Source organism: Mobula birostris, chromosome 5 (genome assembly GCF_030028105.1).
Source record: "Mobula birostris isolate sMobBir1 chromosome 5, sMobBir1.hap1, whole genome shotgun sequence".
In the NCBI taxonomy this organism is placed as follows: domain Eukaryota; kingdom Metazoa; phylum Chordata; class Chondrichthyes; order Myliobatiformes; family Myliobatidae; genus Mobula; species Mobula birostris.
Genome location: NC_092374.1, coordinates 197558320 through 197583344, shown reverse-complemented (window position 1 = coordinate 197583344; position 25025 = coordinate 197558320). Strand labels below are relative to the sequence as shown.

The 25025-nt window shown below is 44.9% G+C and overlaps 2 protein-coding genes, 2 non-coding genes and 1 pseudogene across 4 annotated transcripts in view; 3 read left to right on the top strand and 2 right to left on the bottom strand.

Moving 5' to 3' along the window:
• LOC140198229 (heat shock 70 kDa protein 1) overlaps positions 1–1898 on the top strand; it is a 2322-nt gene extending 424 nt beyond the window's left edge. Inside the window, exon 1 of the mRNA XM_072259276.1 lies at positions 1–1898. This exon is cut by the window's left edge and continues 424 nt beyond it. Within this exon, the coding sequence (XP_072115377.1) occupies positions 1–1588 (1588 nt within the window). The 3' untranslated portion in view covers positions 1589–1898.
• Positions 1899–4599: 2701 nt separating this feature from the next.
• Positions 4600–22556, top strand: LOC140198228 (heat shock 70 kDa protein 1-like; annotated as a pseudogene).
• Positions 5065–6210, top strand: LOC140197466 (heat shock 70 kDa protein-like; the record flags this gene model as incomplete). The annotated part of the gene is given in 2 exon segments (XM_072257426.1): positions 5065–5749; positions 5752–6210. Coding segments are annotated over 2 exon segments (966 nt in total), but the record flags the coding sequence as incomplete, so codon positions are not given.
• On the bottom strand, positions 8157–8320 carry LOC140198505 (U1 spliceosomal RNA). Its single transcript, XR_011886173.1, has one exon. It is a non-coding gene; the product is annotated as a U1 spliceosomal RNA (small nuclear RNA).
• Positions 22557–24498: 1942 nt separating the features above from the next.
• LOC140198504 (U1 spliceosomal RNA) lies at positions 24499–24662 on the bottom strand. The gene has a single exon (XR_011886172.1). It is a non-coding gene; the product is annotated as a U1 spliceosomal RNA (small nuclear RNA).
• Between the last annotated feature and the right edge of the window lie 363 nt (positions 24663–25025).

The following is a 25025-nucleotide window of genomic DNA, read 5'->3' as shown; positions in this document are numbered from 1 at the left end:
GAACAAAACCTTTTACCCAGAGGAAATCTCCTCCATGGTGCTGACCAAGATGAAGGAAATTGCTGAGGCTTACCTTGGCTACAATGTCACCAATGCTGTCATCACCGTTCCTGCTTACTTCAATGACTCCCAACGCCAGGCAACCAAAGATGCTGGTGTGATAGCTGGTCTCAATGTCCTGCGTGTCATCAATGAGCCAACTGCAGCTGCCATTGCCTATGGTCTGGACAAGAAAGGCAAAGGGGAGCGTAATGTTCTCATCTTTGACCTGGGTGGTGGCACCTTCGATGTGTCCATTCTCTCCATCGATGATGGTATCTTTGAAGTGAAATCAACAGCTGGAGATACCCACCTGGGAGGAGAGGACTTTGACAACCGCATGGTCAATCACTTCATTGAGGAGTTCAAGCGGAAATACAAGAAAGACATCAGCCAGAACAAGAGAGCGGTGAGGAGGCTGCGGACAGCCTGTGAGAGAGCAAAGAGAACGCTGTCTTCCAGCACCCAAGCCAGTATTGAGATTGACTCTCTCTTTGAGGGAGTTGATTTCTACACCTCAATCACAAGGGCTCGCTTTGAGGAGCTGAACTCTGACCTGTTCAGGGGCACTCTGGAGCCAGTGGAGAAAGCCCTGAGAGATGCCAAGCTGGACAAATCCCAGATCCATGAAATTGTTCTGGTGGGAGGCTCCACCCGAATCCCGAAGATCCAGAAGCTGCTGCAAGATTTCTTCAACGGTAGGGAGCTGAACAAGAGCATCAACCCCGATGAGGCCGTGGCCTATGGGGCAGCTGTCCAGGCAGCCATTCTGATGGGCAACAAGTCGGGGAACATTCAGGATCTGCTACTCCTGGATGTTGCTGCTCTGTCATTGGGGCTGGAGACGGCAGGTGGAGTCATGACCACCCTTATCAAGCGTAACACCACCATCCCCACCAAGCAGACCCAGATCTTCAGCACCTACTCTGATAACCAGCCTGGTGTCCTTATTCAGGTGTTTGAAGGCGAGAGAGCCATGACCAAGAACAACAACCTTCTGGGCAAGTTTGAGTTGAGTGGCATCCCTCCCGCTCCTCGTGGCGTACCCCAGATTGAGGTGACCTTCGATATTGATGCCAATGGCATTCTCAATGTCTCTGCTGTTGACAAGAGCACCGGGAAAACAAACAAGATCACCATCACCAACGACAAGGGCAGGCTGAGTAAGGAGGAAATTGACAGGATGGTGCAAGATGCAGAGAAGTACAAGAATGAGGATGAAATGCAGCGGCAGAAGATTGCAGCCAAGAACTCTCTGGAGTCCTATGCCTTCAACATGAAGGGCTCTGTGGAGGATGAGAAGATGGCCGGAAAGATCAGTGCTGAGGACAAAAGGAAGGTTGTTGACCTGTGCAACGAGACAATATCCTGGCTGGAGAAGAATCAGATGGCAGAGAAGGAGGAGTTTGAGCACAAGCAGAAAGAGCTGGAAAAACTCTGCAATCCCATCATTGCCAAACTGTACCAAGGAGCAGCCAAAGGGGAATCGTGCAGGGCACAGGCTGGGAATGCCAGTTCTGCCGGACCAACTATTGAGGAGGTGGATTAAAGGACTGTAAATGTGACTGTCTGGGGCTTGCACGGTTTGAGCTGTCTAGACACTTCAGTGGGTCTGATGCTGATGTTGGCACTTGGGAATAGTCTTCACTGTAACACCACGGGGTCATGTCAATGTCCTGAATCTGGCTGTGATGTACTAATTGTAAACACTGGTCCCTAGGTCTATTCAATTCCTTAAATCGGGTTTTTTGTATTGGGGTATTTTTTTTAAAATGTCATCTGTTTTGGAAAGCAAACTTTGTACAATTTTAAGTGTCTTGTAACATGCTTTTAATAAATCTTCTAATTTTTTTAAAAAATGGGTGTGATTATATTTCATCACCAGAGAAGAAAACGTGCCATTTTGTTTTCAAAAACAAAGTCACTAAGTTATGGGTGTTAAAGTATCACTGTATCTCAATAAATGTTCCCTCCTCTTCCTCCCTTTTCCAGGGATATCTTCCTTCTAATTTCCAGCACACCTTCTTTCTGGATCTCTTTTGTCAACACTTCCCCACTCTCACAGGTGCAGCTTGGCATTACTTTACCAGAAGGCTTTTGGTTCTTCAACAAGGTGACCAGTCCCCAAAGTTGACAGATCTAGTCATGTTGCCCTTCGCCAGTAGCTCCTGCATTGTCCCCAAAAACAGCGTAATTCGCTGCCTTGGGAGAGAATCCCATATGCTGGGAACGACGATTGGTATTGGCAGCAGGCTGAGTTTTGAGGTGTGTGTTTGGACAGGTACATGGAGGGGAGGTGATTGACAGGTTGCGGGCAACTGGGACTAGCCGGGAGGATGCTGTTGTGGGGCTTGGACGAGTTGGGTGGAAGGGCCTTTTCCCAGCTGTTCTCCGCACAACTGTTGATGTTTCTGTGCATCACCAACATCGTATCATACAGTATCAGGATATAAAGGAACTTTTTCAGTTACAAAGTATTTTACCTAGTAATCATGTCAAACCTTGCAGAGATTTCTGTAAGCAATTGGTTATTGAACTCCTGATTTAAATCACCTTTATACAGAGGAACAGAATGAGTCCATTCAGCCCATCGATATTGTTTTGGCATTCGATCATTGCTGATTTATTTTCCTTCTTAATCCCATTCCCCTGCTTTCTTTCCATCCATAACCTTTGATACGCTCACTAATCAAGAAACTATCAACCTCATCTTTAAGTGAAATTTAAATAACTTGAAATCCTTTCTTTTTCAATCTTTTTATTAAGTTTCAAATTAATAAACATAGCAATAATGATATATAGAGATCGGGATTACATTAAAAACGGTTAACATGTACAACCACAGAATCTAAGTAACAAATGTGTAGTAACTAACCATGAAAACAGTATTTTGTAGAGAGAAAAAAAGAAAAATCCCTAAACTAAAAAAAAGCTAAAGGCTGGGCTGCCATATTTCATCGGTTAAAATTATAATTTGTCGTTAACTGCGCTCCTCTTTACATGGACAAAAAAATTACTAAAAAAAAGGATTCAGAAAGGGTCCATAAGACAAAGCAGCAGAAGGCGGCCATTCGGCCCATCGAGTCTGCTCCGCCATTTTATCATGAGCTGATCCATTCTCCAATTTAGTCCCACTCCCCCGCCATCTCACCATAACCTTTGATGCCCTGGCTACTCAGATACCTATCAATCTCTGCCTTAAATACACCCAATGACTTGGCCTCCACTGTTGCCCGTGGCAACAAATTCCATAGATTCACCACCCTCTGACTAAAAAAATTTCTACGCATTTCTGTTCTGAATGGGTGCCCTTCAATCCTTAAGTCATGCCCTCTCATATAGACTCTCCCATCATGGGAAACAACTTTGCCACATCCACTCTGTCCATGCCTTTTAACATTCGAAATGTTTTATGAGGTCTCCCCTCATTCTTCTGAACTCCAAGGAATACAGTCCAAGAGCGGACAAACGTTCCTCATATGTTAACCCTCTCATTCCCGGAATCATTCCAGTGAATCTTCTCTGTACCCTCTCCAATGTTAGTACATCCTTTCTTAAATAAGGAGACCAAACCTGCCCACAGTACTCCAAGTGAGGCCCCACCAGTGCCTTATAGAGCCTCAACATCACATCCCTGCTCCTATACTCTATTCATCTAGAAATGAATGCCAACATTGCATTCGCCTTCTTCACTACTGACTCAACCTGGAGGTTAAATTTAAGGGTATCCTGCACGAGGACTCTCAAGTCCCGTTGCATCTCAGAACTTTGAATTCTTTCCCCATTTAAATAATAGTCTGCCCGTTTATTTTTTCTGCCAAAGTGCATAACCATACACTTTCCAACATTGTACTTCATTTGCCACTTCTCTGCCCATTCTTCCAAACAAAAAAAGTAATTATGACATTTGAACCTGTATATTTAGACCAAAACAAAAAAAAAGCTTCTCGCGCAAACTTCACCATCACTTCTGTCGGTCTGATAATACTTTTTAAACTCCGTGTCATGTCCTGTTTTGGTCACAAACACCGCAAAAGTCCTTTTGTTAAAATTTAATGTCATAAACTCTGACTTTCAGTTTTATACTTTTAAGTGCTCTGTTACTAATTTCGTCCTGCAGATATTACCCAGAGCTGTCGTTCCTTGTTTGCTGGCTTCGTCCCGTAAGGCCAGAGAATTCTCTCCCCAGAAGGTGCTTGAGTTTTTTTCTTGCGTGTAGGGAACTTTTGGAAGAAATTGCTGGTTTCGTATAGTTTAAGAAGTGTTTCAAAGGGTTCCCGAATGACTCGGTTTTCAGCCAGAACCTCCTTGACTGCACCAGATCTTCCTCGCTATTACCAGAATTTTCGCGAAGTCCTGGCAAGTCTCGGACTAGCAGCGCTGTGATTGGCCGCCGCCTCGGAACCTTCTCCAACCTTCGGCGGTGAGTCACTCGCCGGCGTTTTCATTGGTCTACCAGGTCGTCCCTCAAGAACAAAGCACCACCCACATCGCTGCGCTGGGACTATATTAAGGGACGGAGCAGCGGACCAGGCAGTAACGATCGGCTTGGAAAAACAAGGAATTCCTTGCGGTATTTCAATAAAGAACGTCGGAGCTTTCGTCAGAAACACAGATGTCTGCATCAACGGGGACAGCCATCGGTATCGACCTGGGCACCACCTACTCCTGCGTGGGGGTCTTCCAACATGGCAAGGTGGAGATCATCGCCAACGACCAGGGCAACCGCACCACCCCCAGCTATGTGGCCTTCAAGGACACCGAGAGGCTCATCGGTGATGCAGCCAAGAACCAGGTGGCAATGAACCCCGCCAACACCATCTTTGATGCCAAGCGGCTTATTGGGAAGAGGTTTGACGACCCGACGGTGCATTCCGACATGAAGCACTGGCCCTTCCAGGTGGTGAGTGATGCGGGGAAGCCAAAGGTGAAGGTGGAGTACAAGGGGGAGAACAAAACCTTTCACCCAGAGGTTATCTCCTCCATGGTGCTGACCAAGATGAAGGAAATTGCTGAGGCTTACCTTGTGAGCCAGTGGAAAAAGCCCTGAGAGATGCCAAGCTGGACAAATCCCAGATCCATGAAATTGTCCTGGTCGGAGGCTCCACCCGAATCCCCAAGATCCAGAAGCTACTGCAAGATTTCTTCAACGGTAGGGAGCTGAACAAGAGCATCAACCCCGATGAGGCCGTGGCCTATGGGGCAGCTGTCCAGGCAGCCATTCTGATGGGCGACAAGTCGGAGAATGTTCAGGATCTGCTACTCCTGGATGCCGCTGCTCTGTCATTGGGGCTGGAGACGGCAGGTGGAGTCATGACCACCCTCATCAAGCGTAACACCACAATCCCCACCAAGCAGACCCAGATCTTCAGCACCTACTCTGATAACCAGCCTGAGGTCCTTATTCAGGTGTTTGAAGGTGAGAGAGCCATGACCAAGGACAACAACCTTCTGGGCAAGTTTGAGTTGAGTGGCATCCCTCCCGCTCTTCGTGGCGTACCCCAGATTGAGGTGACCTTCGATATTGACGCCAATGGCATTCTCAGTGTCTCTGCTGTTGACAAGAGCACCGGGAAAACAAACAAGATCACCATCACCAACGACAAGGGCAGGCTGAGTAAGGTGGAAATTGACAGGATGGTGCAAGATGCAGAGAAGTACAAGAATGAGGATGAAATGCAGCGGCAGAAGATTGCAGCCAAGAACTTCCTGGCTTCAACATGAAGGGCTCTGTGGAGGATGAGAAGATGGCCGGAAAGATCAGTGCTGAGGACAAGAGAAAAGTCATTGTCCTGTGGAACCAGACAATATCCTGGCTGGAGAAGAATCAGATGGCAGAGAAGGAGGAGTTTGAGCACAAGCAGAAAGAGCTGGAAGAACTCAGCAATCCCATCATTGCTAAACTGTACCAAGGAGCAGCCACAGGGGAATCGTGCAGGGCACAGGCTGGGACTGCCAGTTCTGCCGGACCAGCTATTGAGGAGGTGGATTAAAGGACTGTAAATGTGACTGTCTGGGGCTTGCACGGTTTGAGCTCTCTCGACACTTCAGTGGGTCTGATGCTGATGTTGGCACTTGGGAATAGTCTTCACTGTAACACCACGGGGTCATGTCAATGTCCTGAATCTGGCTGTGATGTACTAATTGTAAACACTGGTAACTGGGTCTATTCAATTCCTTTGATCTGGTTTTCTGTATTGGGTTGCTTTATTTTTTTTTAATGTCATCTGTTTTGGAATGTAAACTTTGTACAGTTTTAGTTATCTTGTAACATGTTTTTAATAAATCTTTAAATTTTTTAAAAATTGGGTGTAATTATATTTCATCATCAGAGAAAGAAAACTTGCCATTTTGTTGTATCACTGTATCTCAATAAATGTTCCCTCCTCTTCCTCCCTTTCCCAGGGATATCTTCCTTCTAATTTCCAGCACACCTTCTTTCTGGATCTCTTTTGTCAACACTTCCACACTCTCACAGGTGCAGTTTGGCATTACTTTACCAGAAGGCTTTTGGTTCTTCAAGAAGGTGACCAGTCCCCAAAGTTGACAGATCTAGTGATGTTGCCCTTCGCCAGTAGCTCCTGCAATGTCCCCAAAAACAGCTTAATTCGCTGCCTTGGGAGAGAATCCCATATGCTGGGAACGACGATTGGTATTGGCAGCAGGCTGAGTTTTGAGGTGTGGGTTTGGACAGGTACATGGAGGGGAGGTGATTGACAGGTTGCGGGCAACTGGGACTAGCCGGGAGGATGCTGTGTGGGGCTTGGACAAGTTGGGTGGAAGGGCCATTTCCCAGCTGCATTCCACACAATTGTTGGCGTTTCTGTGCATCACCAACATCGTATCACGTCAGGATGTAAAGGAACTTTATCAGCCAAGGACAACCTGCAGCAGGTCTTCAAGGCACTGGAGTGATACCACCAACTCTAGATACACTTTATTTATACCACCGATATATGCTGTGAATTTTTTGTTTTGTGGCAGCAGAACATTGCAATACATTATAATTTTTAAAACTTTGTATAAAATACGATAAGAAATACATATAAAATAAATGAAATAATTATTGCAGAATGGCGGCAAAATATTGTGAGTTAGTAGGCTTGAGGTCAGAATTCTGATGGCAGGGATGAAGAAGTTGTTCCTGAAAAGTTGGGTGTGTGTCTTCTGGCTCCTGTACCTCCTCCTTGAAAGTCAGGCAGTATCTATGTTGGGAAATGAACAGTGGACCAACAGCAGACTGTAAGCAGAAACTCATCAAATCCACTGGCAACAAGTACCCTGCTCATGGACTTTATCTCTTGGCCCGAGGACCAAGTTAAACTATTTTACCACAGTGAGATATTCCTGCATTAACGCCGTGTTGATTGGCGCCTGTGGCATTTAAAACTATCTTCCTTAAATAGTGAACTTCCTCTGCCCTCTACAATCGAACATGGAGGATTGAATACGGGGTGGAAAAAATACTCCAAGGGACAAAAGATGCTATGATCGGCACCAACATACGTTAAGTGCCGGCTGAAGTCATCATCTGCAGAGGGAAACGGACAGTCGACGTTTCGGATTAGACAGACCCTTGATCTGGAGTTTTCAACTCTGTCCCGAAGGAGTTGTAATCTTGAGATTATGATTCCTGGATGTGGATATTAAGGGAGGAAATATCGCCTTGGGTCTGAAAGTTGGAAAAAATATCCGATGAATGTTTCTTTCGGGTTCTTCTCCGCTGCGAGTGGGAGTGGTTGGGTGGCGCGGAATATACCCCTCAACTACAGTTGTGTTATAGAAGATGAAGTAGCAGAGTGCCACGTGAGTGAGTAAAATTTGAAAACTGTACAGAATGAAATAGTCATGAATTCAGAGTTATTGAATGGTTTGTCGTAAATAATTTTCTCAAGTGTATTTTGTTTGGAGAAAACGGATGGGAGAAGGTAAGTCGCCGCCGAGACCCATCAGCAGGGCCCCCAGTATTTTTGTAACCTTACAAGGGAGTGGGTCTGGAAGCAGCGAGACGTACGAAGTGAACCATCGGTCGTCAATACACGCACTGAGTACTGGAAGACTGTACACAACTTGCAGAAAACTCTTAACAGGGGAATCTCTGTCTTTAGATTAGAAATCAGGGGAGAGCGCGAACGCAGTCCCCCACTACCACAAATTTTGCAGTCGAGTATCCCGCATTTGGGGACATCGCAGGCGTCAGCACACCCGAAGTGCAATGGGATAGCCTCGTCCTGGGAGAACCGCCTTAATGATCACGGTCTCTCCCCTGCCAGGTAAGTATGCTTTTTCTTCTCTGCCATCCACGTGCATGCTTAACCCACACCCCTCAATATTCAGGCAAACAAATGTTCTAAAGATCTATTTCCTACTATTCCACGTGCTCCTCCTAAAATACTGTTAGCATAAATGCCACAAATCTAGATTATTTGATTAACTGCTGTAGTTTACTGGTGACAAATCCCAGACCTTAATCTGCATGTTTTCTAAAAAAGGAAATGTGCGCCACGATTGGCTTTGCAGCGACTGGTCGTTGCCGAACCTGACCGCACGGTGTCAGTGTTTTCCTTGAGGAAATGCAGGGAGCTGCCTGAGGCCCACAGGGTGAATGAACAGACGACCCCGCAGACCGGGATTGCTCTAGAAAGGCTGCAGGGGAGATTAGCCAGGATGTCGCAGGGGGGTCAGCTTTTCACTTATGATGGGAGACTGAACACAGGACAGCACACGAACGGATCTTTCGGCTCAAAATGCCTGTGCACAGACATCCCACCCTGCAAAAAACGCTCACCCCCTCCGCCGCCCCATAGTGGCGGCGCCAGAGCTTTTTGCTTGCTGGTGCTACGGAGAGTCTGATTTATTTAGTGATGGTGCTGAGGGATGCACTGTATGGTAATATGTATTCGCAAGGCCAGACGCGTGGCGTTAAAAAGTCAGTTTCAAGCATTATGTGCCTACTATAAATGCCTCTGTATATTCACAAGCAACAGCAATTGATAGATCTAATATAGAAGTGAACTGTTACAGTGTCAACGGCATCGGAGACAACCTGGGCTACACGGAGCACAAACAAAAAAAACAAACAGAGCATCCGAGCAACAGCGGACAACGTGAATCACGCACCAATCCCGCAATCAGCGTCAAATGCGTGTTTTTCAACTGAAAAACACAAAATGAACCCACTGATATTCGCATTACATAGACAGCAATGCCAAAAGATACACTGTTATGAAAGTGAAAACAGGCAAACAACAGAAGCAAGGCTTTACCAGGAGTTGGACAAATCGTACTCTGACCATGCAATACCTCAACTAATTCGGCTATTGAATTTAAAACAAAAATCAACAGAATCACGCTTGGAAGTCTAAGGAAAACCAGTAGGCTTAATAGCAGTCAATGTAGTATTTTAGGATTTGCAGGAAACATAAGGACTATGGGGTAGAAAATAATAATAATAATCGGAATTAACCTTGGCCCAAATTTTTAAAAAATCAACTGCACTCACCATTAATGTTTTCAGAGAAGTACAATCTGTCTGTTGTTGTGATTGGTGGCGAAAGCATCAACGATTTTCTGGATGTCAAGTGCTTTGGTCCTCCGGCTGTTTATGGCCAATAGAGCCAAGTTGCTGTTCCCAGCATCAACGCTGCTATTCCTTAAGTAGTTTTTGACGCGTCTGAGGCAAGAGAAACTCCGTTCGCATGAGGCAGATGTAACAGGAAGAGTCAGTGATATGCAGGTCAGTTTGTATAAATCTATAAAAGCATCGCGGTAGGGTCTCATTAGAGCTAGAAATTCCACTGTGTCATTCACTGTCTGCCTTTGCTTTTGTTTTGTTTCCAGCAGACGCTGAACCTGATGTAGCTCTGCAGTCAGGTTCACTTCAGTCACTGCATAGTATTCGGCAATTGGCCAAAGACAATTCTTCACGAGGAAGAACTTGTGTTTGGGACTCAATGCTGAGACTCCAGTCAGAACACCACCAGTCACAATTAAGAACTGTCTTTGCATTTCAGTCAGAAGTCTGTCCATAACAGGATAGAAACAGTGCTCGCGAAGGTCATCAGAGGATGTGACAGGTGTGCGTTCGGTTTGGGCCTCAACAACAAAAATCATGTAGGCGGCGAGGTGGCTGGGCCTGTCTCCTTTCATGTGGTCTGCTCTGTATACCGGCCTTGACGCACAGGTCCCTAGCTCTTGCCTGAATTTCACTCCATGATTCCTCTCCCCATTTTGCTGAGAGTGCATCGATGATAGACTGAGCCAAGTCCACAGCGGATGAAAGCTCCTAACTGGGAGATCGTAGCTGGGCTGACATGAACTTGGTGACTCGGAATAAATCCTCAAATAGAGTGAGAAGTAAAGCAAACTGCTCGTCAATCAGTCCATTTACAGCTCTGACCTCCGTTTTCCTTCGTGAATTTGGTTGACCCGTAATATCCTGTAGTGTAGCTAGAATGGCAGGGAGTGATTTCCTTATAGCCCACAAAGCTGTATACTGCCATGCCCAGCGTTTGTCTGACAATTTCTTCAACTCCACGGGCTGTGCAGTTGATTCCAGTTCTCTCTGTCTCTTCATGAAAAGATCATGGGCAACAGAGTTGAAAATAAGTTGTAAAGCAGCTGCACAGTTTCAAAAAACTCACCCGCTTGTGGTACATTGCTCACAACATCCACTAAAACAAGGTTAAGTCTGTGAGCATGGCAGTGTATATATAATGCCTGCGGGACCTCTTTCCTGAACCTCTCTTGTACCCCGTTATTGCACCCGGACATCACTGTCATAACACTGACCTATGTAGGTGTTCTTATCAATAACACACTGGGCGCGTGTCTGTTCAATGCTTTTAAGAAGCGACTCTGCACCCAACCTTTCTGCTGAGGTGAAGTGCAAGAATTCTTCACGCACTGTTTCGTTATTCAAATACCGCACCACCACTGATATTTGCTCCTTTTTGCTCAAGTCTTTACTTTCATCCACCATGATGGCAAAATATCCAGCCTCCTTGATTTCTGCACTTATTGACATCTGACCGTATCTGCCATAATACACATAATTTCATTTTGGATATCGTGATGGGTGGATTTTGCATTTCCAGGATTGTCCTCTATTTTTTTTAGCTACAGTCTTATCAAACTTCTCAATTACACTGAGAAACTCAACAAAGTTTCCCCTATTGCCAGATCCATCATTCTCCCGGTGTCCTCGCTGGGCAATGCCTTGGCACGCAGTATAGCGTAGAGACACAACCACTGCTCTCATATACTCACAATTTTCTTGGACAGTCTTTGCATGTCCTTTATCAAGCATATTTCCCAATCTTGAACCGTCTTGTTTCTCAATCTGAATTCAGCCCATGCCTCCATAGCAAACTTATGCGCTGCACTTACATGGTGGGTTTTGAAAGCTGTTGTAGCTTTCCGCCAATTGCTGTAACCGGTGACAGTGAAGATAGACTCAGAATGGAACCCATGTCCTCCACACAGGAAATGCCTGCATGCGAAGCAGAATGTAGCATCTTTTGAGATTGAATATTCCAGCCAGGAGTACAGTCAAACCAGCCACAAAGAAAACTCCTCTGCTAATTGCCAAACTGTTGCATGCAGCGAAGGGTACTTTTTCAATGCTAGCCGACAGGGTCCTTCCTCAGGGTGTTGGCTAACATCGCTAACAGTATTCCCACTCGCACTAAGAGCAGCTACATCCACGTCCTCTTCCGAATCCCGCTCCATTTCTTCTTCCTCTACTTCGCCCTCACACTCCTTCAATGAACTGCTGTCGTCCTCATCCCCACTTACTTCTTTCTGCATGTCACTTTCAATTAAGACAGGCTCAGGCTGAGACACCACTGATTCCTCTGGATGAGGACGTTTTCTGACTAAAAATCGATCTGTTTTTCACGCCAGCCAAAATAATGCACGTGCCAGGCCCATGCTCGCTTGTAAAAGCACAATGCGTGTGTGGGGGGCATCCGTTAGTCTCGTGAGACCATAGATCTGCACCTGGATGTATACTATCAATCTCTCGCGTGAGTGAGAGCCACTGACGTCACCTTAAGTGATCTTAGATCAGCTTAACTGATCTGAGGACAGCAACGGCAAGACATTGACAACGAACGAATAAGCAGAAGTGTAGAGTGGATCTGACAGTTTATAACTTCATTGCTGTGTGGTTGCTATGGTAATTGGGGGCACTGTTTCACTAGATCAACTGGAGAAACAAGCTGTATTCAAAACTATACAGAGAAAGCAAAGCAGCTGCAGTTTTAATTTCTTGGTGGTGCTATTGCAATTTCTGCTGGGGCTATAGCCCCAGCTAGCATCACTTTAGCGCCGCCCCTGCGCCCCCCGCAACCCCATATCTCCCCCCCACGGTCGACCTCCAAGGGTGTATGTAATACTTTGTTTAGTGATTTTGTGTAATCTGTAAACCAAGTTGGGTATATGCAGAAATGTGACATTAATATATGTACTAATATTATGTTATCATGTTTATTCCATTACAACTTTAAGCAAGTCTACAGGGAGTTTTGCCTCATCACGTAGGACATCAATAAAATAGCTCCTTAGCAGATTATTTGATTAGCTGCTGTAGCTTATTGCTGGGAATTCCCAGACCTTAATCTGCATGTTTGCTAAAATAGGAAATGTGCGCCACGATTGGTTTTGCAGTGACTGGTCGTTGTCGAACCCGACCGCACGGTGTCAGTGTTTTCATTGAGGAAATGCAGGGAGCTGCCTGAGGCCCACAGGGTGAATGAACAGGCGGCCCCGTCCCCGGCCCCGCAGACCGGGATTGCGCTGGAAAGGGTGAAGGGGAGATTAGCCAGGATGTTGCTGGGGGGGGGGTCAGCTTTTCAGTTATGAAAGGAGACTGAACACAGGACAGCACAGGAGCTGATCTTTCGGCTCAAAATGCCTGTGCACAGACATCCCACCCTGCAAAAGCACCCCGCCCCCCGCAACCCCATATCCCCCCCCCCCCACCGCTCTCCGGTGACCTCCAAGGGTGTATGTAATACTTTGTTTAGTGATTTTGTGTAATCTGTTAAACAAGTTGGGTGTATGCAGAAATGTGACATTGATATATGTACTTATGTTATCATGTTTATTCTATTACAATTTTAAGTAAGTCTATAGGGAGCTTGGCCTCATCACGTAGGACATCAATAGAGTAGCTCCTTAGCAGCCAGCCAGTTAGTTTAAAGAATGTTAGCTATGCTAATGAACGAATGACACCTGTTAAACTCACCTGAACTTGTCTTTTACATTTTAACCCACCCTGGGCAATAGAAAAGTCACTGTTGCAAACAGTGCAGCGAGCAACACTGTCATTATTTTTGAGGTCGACTGTAAAGCCCACCCACAGAGAAAACTGATAGGTCTACTTAGCAGGGGTCCCCAACCTTTTTTGCACCGTGGACCAGTTTAATATTGACAATATTCTTGCGGACGGGGGTGCTGGGGAAGGTGTGTGTTAATCACGACCGGAATATAAGTGATAAGTCAACTATATGTCACCTATAAGTGGCTAATCCACTCTGAATTTTGTTTCTGAAAGGGCTTATCTAATGAATTTAATATTAAACACACAGCGCATATTTTTGTCGCATGAATATAGTGATAAGTCAATTATAAGTCAATAGCATCATAATATTTTAAGTAACGGTTGGATACTAAACACACAGCGCATATTTTCCTCGTATGAACATATAAAATCATTGCAACTTTTCAGCCCACCATCATTTGCAAGCTCGAGGAGTTGATCTTCTTCCCACGCTGACATGGATGACGCGTGGGTAATGACCTCGCATGCATTCAAGTTCAACAGTGGGCGTGACAGGGAATGAGGGAAGGTGCAGCTGACTCATATCGCCAAATCATATCGTTTCCTCGGTGGTTGGGGACCACTCTTAGCACGAGGAGACCAATCAGGATGCTCACTCTCCCTCTGCCTGTCATGGTCCCTTCTGGCAAACCCCTATCTTGCCATTTGCCTCAAGAATTGGGCCTCAATCACCTCATTTAGATTCCAATCATTCCCAGGTTCCACTAACTACACGCACCTGCTTCCCATCAGAAACGGCAAGATAAAAACCCTGTGACCACAGCAAGAAGCCACCAGTTCGTTAGTCAACCCTTGTGAGAGTAGACCTTGTTTCCTATTCCTGAGAACTGTTAGTTCTGAGCTTTGCATCGTCTCCCGGATATCGGCTCCCCATTCGCAGTGGTGCTATGCCTAACGACTCTGCCTCAGCATCTGTGTCCTGTACTTGCGTTCGCCCCCAGCCACGTCCTTGCAACACTCTCTCTCCCTCTCAAAAAAATCGATTTCCTGGATATTGTATATAATTTTGGGCGTCAGGGAGCCGCAATCAATATGCGGGAGACTCCCGGAACTTCCGGGAGAGGTGGGATGTCTGCGTACAAAACGTTATGCCAAATTAAATTAAATCCCTTCTCCTCCACACGATCCCTATCTCTTCATACCCGGTCATGTTCTTATTTAAAACGCTCTTAAACTGCACCGGATCTGCTTCCACCACCATGAGAAGCAGCTCGTTCCGGGGAAAACCACCAGCCTCTGTGTGAAAGAAAATCTCCTTTAAACTAACTCTCTCATCATAAAAATGCAAATATTTGATATTTCTGTTCGGAGGAAATCACTTAACGTCTTCTATAAGTGTTTCTCTTCAATTTTCAAGATGTTGGGTTTTGCCTCCATTTCCCGACAACTGAGAGAAATCCAGTGACGGGTCAGGTTAGATCTGTTTTCTTTGGGAGGGTAATGGTGATCATAAATGGGAGAGAGGGGCCCAGGTAGCGTGGACAAGGTCATTGTTTACCCAGTGGACAGTCGAGTTCAAACCAGAGTTTAGGAACGAGGGTTAGTGGGGCCTGAGAGTGAACTTCATCCCACAGGGGGTGGTTGGAATCTGGAAACTTGTTGTCTGAGAGGGTGGTGCATTTGAAAGTTCAAAGTAAGATTTATTATCAGAGTACATACAAGTCACCACATAGACCCCCCGAGATACTCAGCAAATCTATAAAATAGTAACTGTAAGCAGGATCAATGAACGATCAAGTGGAGCATACAAGACAGCAAACTGTGCAAATGCAAATCTATATATCTGTTTATCTTTTGCAATAAATAATGAGAGCATGAAATAACAAGATAAAGAGTCCTTAAAGTGAGATACCTTTGTATGATATTTTCAGGACTAGAAGTTTGAAGGGATTTGGTTTGTCACCTAAAACAGTCAAAAACTTCTATAGATGGACCGTGGACAGCATTCTGACAGGCTATATCACTGTCTGACATCAAGACATCTTCAAGGAGTGGTGCCTCAGAAAGGTAAAGTCCATTATTAACGACCCCCATCACCCAGGGCATACCCTCTTCTCATGGTTACTGTTGGGAAGGAGGTAGAGAGGCATAAAGATACACACTCAGCATTTCAGGAACAGCTTCTTCCCCACTACAATCTGAGTTCTGACTGGTCATTGAACCCATGAACACTACCTCATTCATATATATATATATATATTTCTGTTTTGCAATGGTTTTAATCTATTAAGTGCACATATATAGACTTACTGTAATTGATCAACTTATGTATTTGTTTTCCATATTATGTATTGCATTGAACTGCTGCTGCTAAATTAACAAATTTCACAATACATACCTGTGATAATGAACCTGATTCTGATTTTCTGTTCAAAGGCATTGGTGTTCCCATATCAGGCGCTAATGTAGCCAGTCAATAAACTTTCCACTACACATCTATAGATGTTTGTAAAGGTTTCTGACGACATGCCAAATCTCTGCAGAATCCGAAGGAAGTAGAAGCTTCCTTTGCACTGAGAGTTTTACGAAAGGTCCAGGGCAGATCCTCTGACACCGTGGAGACAGGGACTGTCACAACATTTAACATTTGAATTGGGGGACCATTTCGTTCAGCACCTCAACTCAAAGTTCCCCCTAATTTGTAATGACCAGTGTGAGCAAAAAATTTGTACTGCACAACGACAACATGTGCACACTGAATTTTAAGGTGGAAGTTAAGCTGAAGTTATTCTAAGGATAATAAGTGTATGCAGTTTGTTGTTCATTGTTTAAAAGAAAAAAAATTAACATAAATGAGTCTTCATTCTCATGAACAATACGACTGCAAGCAACAGTATCAATCGTTCCACGTTATTAAAGTTGTCTAAAATGGTTGACAAAATATCCAGATTGGTGTTTTATTTGGAAATCATTGCATACAGCACTGAATTGGTAGCTTAATTACATAAGAGACATAATCGTGAACAAGATAATGAACGTATCAAAGTTGCTTCGTCAGTTTTCTCCCTGCTGTCTTTGGCATCTACCCAGTCTTTGACCAGACGAATAAATCCGCCTTCCAGCAGAGAATTCTCATTGGCATATCCAAATGACTCTCACTTAAACGGTTCCTCAGTTTGTTTTTGATCTGATTCGTGACGGTAAAACCTCTTTCACGAGCAGCGCTAGATGTAAGAAAGGTTCCGCCAATGTCCGTCAGCTTTGCAAGCTCACAAAACTCTTCATTTTGAGTTGCAAATGTCACCATTTCAGAAGAGCTGGTAATCGGTTTGGATTTAATTTTTTCTTGTACAGATAATACGAAGTCATTGTACTGCTTAACTGTGACAGCATTTTCAGCAAGGAAATCAGGATATTTTCCACACACGGCACTCACCTGGACTTTGCCAAAATGGAGGTCACATTCTGCACGCACAGAAAAATCAAAAGCCTCCCGTTCTTGTACCTCGCCCTCAGGAAACCTCTCTTCTAAATGAACACAGAGATAGTTTATCAAGGTCAACAGAGAATTTGTAGCTACTGTCACAACTGTAGCTCAGAAAAATTTAACTTCCTCACTCCAAGACTCTTTGTCTCCCAGATACTTCTTTCTTATCTTGTTAATTTTGCCTCGTGCAAAATGAAGTGCATCAATTGTCCTTAAGACACTCCTTTGCAGAGTCTTCAACAGTGCAGCCTCTTCTTCAAAGACATCATTTAACAGCTCTAAAGCTATTTTTATTCACTGCTTATCAACTTTTTGTGACAATATTTCTTCTGAAATATCGTCCTCAAAATATACAATCAATGCCTCATACATGTTTATGATTGCCTGCAGTGTAACGTGTCTAGACAGCATCTCACTTTATTCACTGGTCTGAAAGCAACAGCTTCATTTCCAGAAGTGTTTGCAATTCCTTTAAAAGTGCATCTTTTAGTTGAAGATTGAGAAAACACCCAGAAACCTCCCAGGCCATGCTCTTTTCTTGCTGCTGCCATCAGGTGGAGGTAAAAGTGCCTCAGGATTCACACCACCAGATTCATGAACAGTTACTACCCCCCAGCCATCAGGTTCTTCAACAGAAGGGGATATCTACACTCATTTAAGGACTCTGTTATATTTTCACAATGAGTGCAGTGGATAGAGGGGAACAGGTGAATGTCATATACTTGGATTTCCAGAGGGCGTTCGATAAGGTGCTGCAGAAGAGACTTATAAATAAGTCGGATGCATGGTGTCAGAGGAAGTGTATTGGCATGGATAGTGGATTGGTTAACCGATAGAAGGCAGAGAGTCGGCATAAATGGGTGCTTCCCCGGTTAGCAGCCTGTGGTGAGTGGGATGTCACAGGGCCCGCAACTGTTTACCATTTACATTGATAATTTGGAAGAGGGGACTGAGTGTAGTGTAGCAAAATATGCTGATGACACTAAACTGAGTGGAAAAGCAAATTGTACAGAGGATATGGAGAGTCTGCAGAGGGATATAGATAGGTTAAGTGAGTGGGCCAAGGTCTGGCAGATGGAATACAATGTTGGTAAATGCAAGGTCATCCACTTTGGAAGGAATAATAGAAGAGTAGATTATTATTTAAATGGTGAAAGATTGCAGCATGCTGTTGTGCAGAGGGACTTGGGAGTGCTTGTTCATGAATCGCAAAAAGTTGGCTTGCAAGTACGGTAGGTTAGTAAGAAGGCGAATGGAATATTGGCCTGCATTGCTAGAGGGATTGAATTCAAGAGCAGGGAAGTCATGCTGCAATTATACAGGGTACTGGTGAGGCCACACCTGCAGTACTGTGTGAAGTTCTGGTCTCTATACTTGAGGAAGGATATACTGGTTTGGTGGCAGTGCAGAAGAGAGTCACCAGGCTGATTCCAGGGATGAAGGGGTTAACCTGTGAGGACAGATTGAGTCACCTGGGACTATACTCTCTGGAGTTCAGAAGAATGAGAGGGGATCTTATAGAAACATACAAAAGTTTGAAAGGGATAGATAAGGTAGAAGTAGAAAACTTGTTTCCATCGGCAGGTGAGACTAGAACTGGGGGACATTGCCTCAAGATTCAGGGGAGAAGATTTAGGACGGAGATGAGGAAAAACTGTTTTTCCCAGAGAGTGGTAAATCTGTGGAATTCTCAGCCCAGGGAAGCAGTTGAGGCTTCTTCACTAAATATTTTTAGGAAACAGTTCGATAGGTTTTTGCATAGTAAGGGAATTAAGGGATATGGGGAAAGGCAAGCAGATGGAGCTGAGCTTACAGACAGATCAGCCATGATCTTATTGAATGGCGGGGAAGGCTCGATGGGCCGGATGGCCTTCTCCTGCTCCTATTTCTTATGTTATTTCATGCTCGTTACTTATTGCTATTTATTTATATTTGCACAGCTTGTTTACTGTTTACAGTTCTGGATGTTTACAGTTCACAGTTACTGTTCTATAGATTTGCTAAGTATGCCCACAGAATAAGAATCTCAGGGTTGTATGTGGTGACACGTATGTACTCTGAGAAGAAATCTTACTTTGAACTTTGATAACGTCAAGAAATGCAAACACGTAATTTTTGCTTCTCCAGCTGTCCGGGGTTTGGACACACTTTTCCATTTGTTCATCAGTGTGTTGAACTGAATGTATGCAGGGATTCATTTCAATAGCCAACAAAATGCTGTCAATAAGAACTTGCTCTCCTCTGGATTTGATCGTTTTCGCTCTCCTTCATCTGCCCCCTCACAAAACACAGGTAGGGCCTGTAGCGAGTAATGAAGGATTTTCTTACCGAAGCTTTTGTACACCATCCATATGTGATTTGCTTGCTAAATGACGTTTCAAAAAGACAAGTTTCCAAATATCACTCCACTTCTTTCCACTTGTAAATTCTCCAGCAACTCTTGCATCTGTGACAACCCACACAGGTAACACCATTTTCTGCATTCTACATAAATATTTCTCATAGCTGAACGTTCCAAACTCTCAGGCTTTCAGTGCAGCTTTTTCAATTGTTTCATTAAGCCATTCCACTTCAAATGAACCCGCTCTTCACACGGCCTTAGACCACCTGGACAGGATGCTGTTTGTTGTCACCATCAATATTTAACACCACCATTCCCACAGTCCTGATCAACAAGCTATGAACACTACCTCACTGCTTTTTTTAAAATTTGTGCTTTTATACTGTAGTACTTATCGTAATTTAACTGTTTAATATGCATATATATATGCTTACTGTAATAAAGTATTGTCTTAGAGTGCGTCTGTGCTCTAGCAGGTCCATTTGAATGTTCTCCATGCTGTTCATTCAGACGCTCTTCTGCACACCACTGTTGTACCACATGGTTACTTGAGTTACTGTCACCTTCCTGTCGTCCAGAACCAGTCTGACCGTTCTCCTCCGACCACTCTCAACAACGAGGCATTTTTGCTCACTGCATGGTTTTTGTTTTACACACCATTCTCTGTAAACCTTAGCGAATATTGTGAACGAACATCCCAGAGATCATTAGTTTCTGAGATACTCAAACCACCCTGTCTGGCACCAACAGGCATTCCACAGTAAAAATCACATTTCTTCCTCAATCCAATGTTTGGTCTGGACAACAACTTGACCATGTCTGCATGCAATTATGCACTGAGCTGCTGCCACATGATTGGCTGTTTAGTTGTTTGCATTAACCAGCAGACACACAGCTGTACCTAGTAAAGTGGTCACTGAGTGTCCGTCTGTGACAAACCCGATTCTGATCTGGAGCTGATCCTAGCACCTTACACCTCTGGCCCAAGGGAACCTCCAGCAGCGGGTCAACATATTAGGGCAATATCACTAATACAGACATCATCCACAACCTCCACAAGTCTTCTGTATCCTCCAGGACTACATCTCAGCATTGAGCCAAATTAAACAGTAAAGCTTTCCGACACCACAGCCATGAAATTGTTATAAAATAAAATTAATGCTCTGGCTGATTAATCTCAGCCGGCTTTTACACCATTTTTTAAATGTTCATGCTGGTTTTACCTTAATTAATTACTTTCCGCACTGTCGCCAAATATCTAAGATCGCCACTCAATCTTACAATATCATGCTGTATTCTGGCCAATCCACGGCTAAAGAAAGAGAAAGGCTCCCGGTCAGAGGTGAGGCGGAGTTCAGCGCTGTCAACCTCGATAGAAAGTCACTAAAAAGTCATCGGGTTAATTTCAATCCCATTAACAAATAAAATAAATGATTTCCATCGTAAATTGTCGTTACATAAATCTGAAAAACAATATTATCCCCACACCACATACACACTTGATGTTTGTTTCATAACCGACACTACACGGGGAGTATCGCTGAGAGCCCGCAAGCCGCTGGGACTTTGCGAAAATTCTGGAGGTGGCGAGGTAGATCTGGTGCAGAGTCTGGGAGAATCTGACAACACTAACATCGCTGCGTTACGGATAACCTTTTACCCAGAGGAAATCTCCTCCATGGTGCTGACCAAGATGAAGGAAATTGCTGAGGCTTACCTTGGCTGCAGAGTCACCAATGCTGTCATCACTGTTCCTGCTTACTTCAATGACTCCCAACGCCAGGCAACCAAAGATGCTGGTGTGATAGCTGGTCTCAATGTCCTGCGTGTCATCAATGAGCCAACAGCAGCTGCCATTGCCTATGGTCTGGACAAGAAAGGCAAAGGGGAGCGTAATGTTCTCATCTTTGACCTGGGTGGTGGCACCTTCGATGTGTCCATTCTCTCCATCGATGACGGTATCTTTGAAGTGAAATCAACAGCTGGTGATACCCACCTGGGAGGAGAAGACTTTGACAACCGCATGGTCAATCATTTCAGTGAGGAGTTCAAGCTGAAATACAAGAAAGACATCAGCCAGAACAAGAGAGCGGTGAGGAGGCTGCGGACAGCCTGTGACAGAGCAAAGAGAACGCTGTCTTCCAGCACCCAAGCCAGTATTGAGATTGACTCTCTGTTTGAGGGTGTTGATTTCTACACCTCTATCACAAGGGCTCGCTTTGAGGAGCTGAACTCTGACCTGTTCAGGGGCACTCTGGAGCCAGTGGAGAAAGCCCTGAGAGATGCCAAGCCGGACAAATCCCAGATCCATGAAATTGTCCTGGTCGGCGGCTCCACCCGAATCCCCAAGATCCAGAAGCTGCTGCAAGATTTCTTCAACGGTAGGGAGCTAAACAAGAGCATCAACCCCGATGAGGCCGTGGCCTATGGAGCAGCTGTCCAGGCGGCCATTCTGATGGGCGACAAGTCGGAGAATGTTCAGGATCTGCTACTCCTAGATGTTGCTGCTCTGTCATTGGGGCTGGAGACGGCAGGTGGAGTCATGACCACCCTTATCAAGCGTAACACCACCATCCTCACCAAGCAGACCCAGATCTTCAGCACCTACTCTGATAACCAGCCTGGTGTCCTTATTCAGGTGTTTGAAGGCGAGAGAGCCATGACCAAGGACAACAACCTTCTGGGCAAGTTTGAGTTGAGTGGCATCCCTCCCGCTCTTCGTGGCGTACCCCAGATTGAGGTGACCTTCGATATTGACGCCAATGGCATTCTCAGTGTCTCTGCTGTTGACAAGAGCACCGGGAAAACAAACAAGATCACCATCACCAACGACAAGGGCAGGCTGAGTAAGGTGGAAATTGACAGGATGGTGCAAGATGCAGAGAAGTACAAGAATGAGGATGAAATGCAGCGGCAGAAGATTGCAGCCAAGAACTTCCTGGCTTCAACATGAAGGGCTCTGTGGAGGATGAGAAGATGGCCGGAAAGATCAGTGCTGAGGACAAGAGAAAAGTCATTGTCCTGTGGAACCAGACAATATCCTGGCTGGAGAAGAATCAGATGGCAGAGAAGGAGGAGTTTGAGCACAAGCAGAAAGAGCTGGAAGAACTCAGCAATCCCATCATTGCTAAACTGTACCAAGGAGCAGCCACAGGGGAATCGTGCAGGGCACAGGCTGGGACTGCCAGTTCTGCCGGACCAGCTATTGAGGAGGTGGATTAAAGGACTGTAAATGTGACTGTCTGGGGCTTGCACGGTTTGAGCTCTCTCGACACTTCAGTGGGTCTGATGCTGATGTTGGCACTTGGGAATAGTCTTCACTGTAACACCACGGGGTCATGTCAATGTCCTGAATCTGGCTGTGATGTACTAATTGTAAACACTGGTAACTGGGTCTATTCAATTCCTTTGATCTGGTTTTCTGTATTGGGTTGCTTTATTTTTTTTTAATGTCATCTGTTTTGGAATGTAAACTTTGTACAGTTTTAGTTATCTTGTAACATGTTTTTAATAAATCTTTAAATTTTTTAAAAATTGGGTGTAATTATATTTCATCATCAGAGAAAGAAAACTTGCCATTTTGTTGTATCACTGTATCTCAATAAATGTTCCCTCCTCTTCCTCCCTTTCCCAGGGATATCTTCCTTCTAATTTCCAGCACACCTTCTTTCTGGATCTCTTTTGTCAACACTTCCACACTCTCACAGGTGCAGTTTGGCATTACTTTCCCAGAAGGCTTTTGGTTCTTCAAGAAGGTGACCAGTCCCCAAAGTTGACAGATCTAGTGATGTTGCCCTTCGCCAGTAGCTCCTGCAATGTCCCCAAAAACAGCTTAATTCGATGCCTTGGGAGAGAATCCCATATGCTGGGAATGACGATTGGTATTGGCAGCAGGCTGAGTTTTGAGGTGTGGGTTTGGACAGGTACATGGAGGGGAGGTGATTGACAGGTTGCGGGCAACTGGGACTAGCCGGGAGGATGCTGTGTGGGGCTTGGACAAGTTGGGTGGAAGGGCCATTTCCCAGCTGCATTCCACACAATTGTTGGCGTTTCTGTGCATCACCAACATTGTATCACGTCAGGATGTAAAGGAACTTTATCAGCCAAGGACAACCTGCAGCAGGTCTTCAAGGCACTGGAGTGATACCACCAACTCTAGATACACTTTATTTATACCACCGATATATGTTGTGAATTTTTTGTTTTGTGGCAGCAGAACATTGCAATACATTATAATTTTTAAAACTTTGTATAAAATACGATAAGAAATACATATAAAATAAATGAAATAATTATTGCAGAATGGCGGCAAAATATTGTGAGTTAGTAGGCTTGAGGTCAGAATTCTGATGGCAGGGATGAAGAAGTTGTTCCTGAAAAGTTGGGTGTGTGTCTTCTGGCTCCTGTACCTCCTCCTTGAAAGTCAGGCAGTATCTATGTTGGGAAATGAACAGTGGACCAACAGCAGACTGTAAGCAGAAACTCATCAAATCCACTGGCAACAAGTACCCTGCTCATGGACTTTATCTCTTGGCCCGAGGACCAAGTTAAACTATTTTACCACAGTGAGATATTCCTGCATTAACGCCGTGTTGATTGGCGCCTGTGGCATTTAAAACTATCTTCCTTAAATAGTGAACTTCCTCTGCCCTCTACAATCGAACATGGAGGATTGAATACGGGGTGGAAAAAATACTCCAAGGGACAAAAGATGCTATGATCGGCACCAACATACGTTAAGTGCCGGCTGAAGTCATCATCTGCAGAGGGAAACGGACAGTCGACGTTTCGGATTAGACAGACCCTTGATCTGGAGTTTTCAACTCTGTCCCGAAGGAGTTGTAATCTTGAGATTATGATTCCTGGATGTGGATATTAAGGGAGGAAATATCGCCTTGGGTCTGAAAGTTGGAAAAAATATCCGATGAATGTTTCTTTCGGGTTCTTCTCCGCTGCGAGTGGGAGTGGTTGGGTGGCGCGGAATATACCCCTCAACTACAGTTGTGTTATAGAAGATGAAGTAGCAGAGTGCCACGTGAGTGAGTAAAATTTGAAAACTGTACAGAATGAAATAGTCATGAATTCAGAGTTATTGAATGGTTTGTCGTAAATAATTTTCTCAAGTGTATTTTGTTTGGAGAAAACGGATGGGAGAAGGTAAGTCGCCGCCGAGACCCATCAGCAGGGCCCCCAGTATTTTTGTAACCTTACAAGGGAGTGGGTCTGGAAGCAGCGAGACGTACGAAGTGAACCATCGGTCGTCAATACACGCACTGAGTACTGGAAGACTGTACACAACTTGCAGAAAACTCTTAACAGGGGAATCTCTGTCTTTAGATTAGAAATCAGGGGAGAGCGCGAACGCAGTCCCCCACTACCACAAATTTTGCAGTCGAGTATCCCGCATTTGGGGACATCGCAGGCGTCAGCACACCCGAAGTGCAATGGGATAGCCTCGTCCTGGGAGAACCGCCTTAATGATCACGGTCTCTCCCCTGCCAGGTAAGTATGCTTTTTCTTCTCTGCCATCCACGTGCATGCTTAACCCACACCCCTCAATATTCAGGCAAACAAATGTTCTAAAGATCTATTTCCTACTATTCCACGTGCTCCTCCTAAAATACTGTTAGCATAAATGCCACAAATCTAGATTATTTGATTAACTGCTGTAGTTTACTGGTGACAAATCCCAGACCTTAATCTGCATGTTTTCTAAAAAAGGAAATGTGCGCCACGATTGGCTTTGCAGCGACTGGTCGTTGCCGAACCTGACCGCACGGTGTCAGTGTTTTCCTTGAGGAAATGCAGGGAGCTGCCTGAGGCCCACAGGGTGAATGAACAGACGACCCCGCAGACCGGGATTGCTCTAGAAA